A 4,751-nucleotide genomic window follows, 5' to 3' on the forward strand; every position below is an offset into this window, starting at 1 on the left:
AAGGATCGCGGCGGTTTGCAGCGTGCGTTCGATGATGAGTTTAATTTTTGGAAATAACTGGTTTTTCTTGCGTTTTTTTTTTGAGCAAATATTTTTTCAGGATTTATTTTGTTGGCGCACAGTCATTTTTTTTTTGAATACTTATACTGCAATCAGAGCATTTTGGTTGAATTGGTGGCATATTTTGTTGTTGTTTTTACACTTATGGACACTTTTCATGACGACAAGCACTGAATTGTTTTCACGAACATTTTTCATCGCTCAAAATCAACATGAAAAATCGATTTTTCCCTTTGTTTTAAGATATTTTCATTTACCTTAAACTTCATTTTCATTTTTTTAGTCTACATATATCTTTTAACTTCTTATTTGGTGGTTTGTTTCGTTTTGTTTTGTTTTGTTTTGTTTTGTTTTATTTTGTTTTGTTTTATTTTGTTTTGTTTTGTTTTATTTTGTTTTGTTTTGTTTTGTTGTGTTGTGTTGTGTTGTGTTGTGTTGTGTTGTGTTGTGTTGTGTTGTGTTGTGTTGTGTTTTGTTTTGTTTTGTTGTATTGGGTTGTGTTGCGTTATACGTAGTGTGTTATACTGTGTTGTGTTTTGTTGTATTGGGTTGTGTTGTGTTATACTGTGTTGTGTTTTGTTGTGTTGTGTTATGTTGTGTTGTGTTGTGCTCTGTTATATTTCGTTTTTTTTTTCAATTTGTGGTTATTTTATTTATTTTTCTCGTATATGGCCTAGTTTCTTTTATTTATACATATTTACATATTTTTTTTATTTTTTTTTTTCTTTTTTATTTAATTTTTTCTTTTAATAACCTCTAATTTGTTTATATATTTTTCCCCTTGGAGATATCTTATTTAATTTAATTCAATTTAAAGTATTCAATTTAATTTGATTTCTTCGTATATAACCCGATTTCGCCACTATCCATACTTTCTTTTGAATTTGTTTTTCTAAATAATTCTCCTTCCCATTGCAGGTAATCCCAAAAGTCTACTGCCAATGCCCGTGGAAGACTCATCAATGCGCCGCTCGTGCTCGCTCAGCGACTTGCATATGGGAATTAGCGGCAACATGGGTAAATGTAAGTAGTTTGCCATATATATTTTTTACAGGAATCGTCGTCTAATGCAACTATCAATCTCTTCTAATTGCAGCTGGTAAATCCAATGGTAGTCAATTGAAAAATCCAGGCGTTGTTTATCGTAATAGCACAGCGACAAGGTCTGCCAGCAAGCGCAATAGTCTACAACTGAAAAGCTCGACTGGTTTGGGTGCATCGAGTTCATCGATTGGTGTACTAAATCAAGCGGTAAGTTTCAAAACTATTTTTTTTTTTTTGCATCAAATTTGCCATATCGGAGAAATTCTGACATATTCCCTTCGATTCGATAAAAAATTGCCACAAGGGAAACATGAAAAGGGCCATATTTCATACCAGTAATGCTACTTTTGAAAAGGATGCTAGTTAATAAATTGGGTGGTGTAAGAAAACAAGGGACACTGGAACATAGAATATTTTTGTATCCGTATGGCATTTCACCAACCTCGTCCCACCCAAGATACTACAAGCTGCCTTAATAAATAAATGCAAACTGTGCCTTTATTCAGAAATTCTTTACAATAAACGATTCGACTGTCGATGAAATTAAGTGTGGCCACTGCCCAGCAATCACATAGAATGCTGCCCGACGTATCTTCAGATCAATCGAGTGCATGTTAGAACGCAGGTGGCTATGGTTGCTTAGGTACCCTTGAGTAACCTGACACTGACTTTATTCAAAAGATTTATTTCCCTTCTAGCGAAAAGGTACTCAAAGCGTTTTAAGTTTACCCACTCGGTAATTGTCTCGAAGAATACTTGTTGATCACGCAAAATGGTTCGTTTTCCACAAAGTCATCCGATAACCCTTCCCTTGCCAATTCATCGGCAACCGCGTTTTTCTTCCTAGTTCTATGATCTAGCAGGCGCAAAATAATTTAGAATCGTCCGACTCGCTCTTCATGAGTACCTCTCTCAGGGAAATCAAAAATCAAAATCAAAAAATTCCACTCAAAAGCTAAGCAGGGTCGTATAAGATTACCTGACAGAGTTGGAATACGTACAGCTTACTAAAAAACAAGGCGCTGTTAGGAGTAAGCAAAGAAGAAACCTACAAATTCAATTTAATTTTTCGTATTTCGTATTACGATTGCTCAATTGGTTCGTAAGATATACGTGAGTAAGTGGAACCACTTTTTGTTTTAAACCGAATAACGGTAAATTGAGAATATCTAGAAAACTTATCAATAGAATAAAAAATTAACTTGATTTTCGGAATCAGCGAACAATTCTATATAGAAATTGGATAGTGGCAACCATAGAACATTTTTGCTGTAAACCAGTGTAATTTATTAGTTTAAGGGATAGTTTTTGTATATTATAAATTTCGATTGTTGAAAACTATCACTTAAAATCCACAATATATGATTTATAGAGTGATTCTGAAAATGAGGACAACAATCGTGGTCGCAGTAGCGGAAGTAGCTCAAATCGTACTAATGGACCTACCGGTAAGTACTTCAATCAGCAAATAGCCGTTTATTACTACTCTATTCCCATGATTGAATTCCCATCTTCCACTTCTAGCCGCCAATCGTCAGTATGCAAACAAGAATTCTAACACAAATAACAATCGGCGAAAAGGTTTACAGCCGAATTTCAGCAATGGTAAGCAACGTTTTTAATTTTTTTGTATCGATATTAAAATGGCACTACAAAATTGAAATCTTTCTCTAGCCGCTCCACTGCAAGACGATTCCAGCTCCGAAGAGATGCCCGGCGGTTCGTCCAACTCCAAACCAATAGTGCCACCACGCCCGCGTAATTTAACTTTCGATCATAAAAGCAAAGTGCTCAACAGTCCAAATGTGATGAAGCAACGTGGCGTATTTGAAGCGCCTGAATTTGGAGCACTCGAAAGTTCTGATCGTAAGTTAAATAGTAGATTTTTAATTTTTGGCGGACGAAAATTAATGTATTTTCTTGTTGTTGTAGCGAAATCACAAGTGCACAACGTGATTAACAATTTATATACAACAACACAAACGGTCATGCAACTGCATGCGAATCTAAAGAATTGTGAGGATTCATTAATGTTAAAGGAACTGGAGAATGCTGTGATTATGACACAAAATATGTTGACCAACATTACACAAAATAAGTGAGTAGCATGCGACGGTGATTTTCTTCTAATCTTTGGAGTTTTGCGATTAAGATTTAAGCTTCTATATTTGCTAAATACGTGCCGAAGTAGCTCGATAGACATGTACATATCGATGGTCCTGTGCATAACGACACAATTCAAAATTCAAAAAAATAAAAACTGGTACTACTGTTAAGTGGCTCACGTCTCTAATCCTTGTTTAAGCTTTTGTACTTACTTTAGCACTCCTTACTGCTTACTTTAGTAAGGGATGGAAATGGATTAGACGAGGATTAGAGACAAGAGCCACTTTACATACTGTTAACAGTTTTTGTATTTGGAATTTTGAATTGTGTCGTTATTGCATTGATGGGATAAAAACTTATGGAATTGGAAAGTTTGCAGTACCTTTTAGCGTTTAATCAAAAGTGCAGTTTGACCCTATCTCCAAATTGTTAAGAGTGTTGAAATTAGATCACAATGCTATCGTCACGCTCATCTTACGACAGGTCATGTTGTTGTTGTTGTTGTAACTGTTTACTTAGATCGGTTTATCTCTCAATCGTTGCCGTCAATCTCAACCAACATTATGTACGTCAGAATTTATTCTGCTCATCTGTGAGTTAAGCCTACATATCGATATGTCTATAGCAGCAAGGCTGTTTTCCACATTCTTCTGCTCCGGGCTGGCATTAAGGCAAATGCCAGAGAAGACTACACCCAAACTCCACTTCCGTCAGTTGCAACGACAGGCGCTGCGAACGTACTATTTCGACGGATTCGGACTAAAACAATAGGGATGTTGATCCACGAAGTACAGATATCTCAGAGTAGCAGTTTTTGATTAAAGCTAAGTCTTCAGTCGCACTTGCGAGCGCTATTACCGAGCCATCAGTCGCCAAGTAGGAGACTAGAAAACTGACTCTTATGTTTGGAAATGTTTCGACAACTAAAAATTAAACAAAAATGTATAGAAACTACCTTCCTTTTCTGACGCTAGCAGGTATAGCGGCAAGGATCTTCATTAATGGGGAGAGGAAAGTTATAATCAGCAGTTGCTCGAAAATCGGAGTTTTTGCTTTTTTAAAGTATACCTTTATATGAGAGATAGGCAATTTAGTTGCCATATTTCGCACATTTTCAATACCAGCCTACTTTGTGCCAAAACTAAAATATGTGCACGATTTCGTAGATATTTCTCAAAATATTTTCCCCCGAGGGCGGACAGTATTAATTGATTGTTCCTCAAACTCCATAAACTTAAATTTTTTTATTTTCCAGAAATGACAAAACTCACTCACAACATAGTCACGCCTATACAACCACAGAACAGGCGAATCTCGACAACGGCGACTACTTGATGATGGTCAACAATTGCGCCGATCTTCTAAGTAATTTTCGTATGAAGCACAAATTGGACGACTGTGAGAATAACTCCTAGTGTAGTAGTAGCAGCACTAGCAGCGATTGAGAATTTAGCGTTTAATTAAATACACACATTACACACATAAAGAACGAGACGAGAAACAAAGCAAATAGAAATGAATAACAAATATGCAACTAAACT

The 4,751-nt window shown here is 36.0% G+C and overlaps 1 protein-coding gene across 1 annotated transcript; it reads left to right on the plus strand.

Annotated features, from left to right (window-relative positions):
* Positions 1-978: 978 nt before the first annotated feature.
* LOC108382833 (hybrid signal transduction histidine kinase K-like) lies at positions 979-4,745 on the plus strand (the record flags this gene model as incomplete). Its single annotated transcript, XM_017639202.1, has 7 exons — positions 979-1,083; positions 1,157-1,311; positions 2,477-2,552; positions 2,629-2,709; positions 2,779-2,970; positions 3,037-3,202; positions 4,466-4,745. Coding segments are annotated over 7 exons (935 nt in total), but the record flags the coding sequence as incomplete, so codon positions are not given.
* Between the last annotated feature and the right edge of the window lie 6 nt (positions 4,746-4,751).

Source organism: Rhagoletis zephyria, unplaced genomic scaffold, assembly GCF_001687245.7.
Source record: "Rhagoletis zephyria isolate East Lansing unplaced genomic scaffold, Rhagoletis_zephyria_1.1 Rzeph_scaffold_28928, whole genome shotgun sequence".
In the NCBI taxonomy this organism is placed as follows: Eukaryota; Metazoa; Arthropoda; class Insecta; order Diptera; family Tephritidae; genus Rhagoletis; species Rhagoletis zephyria.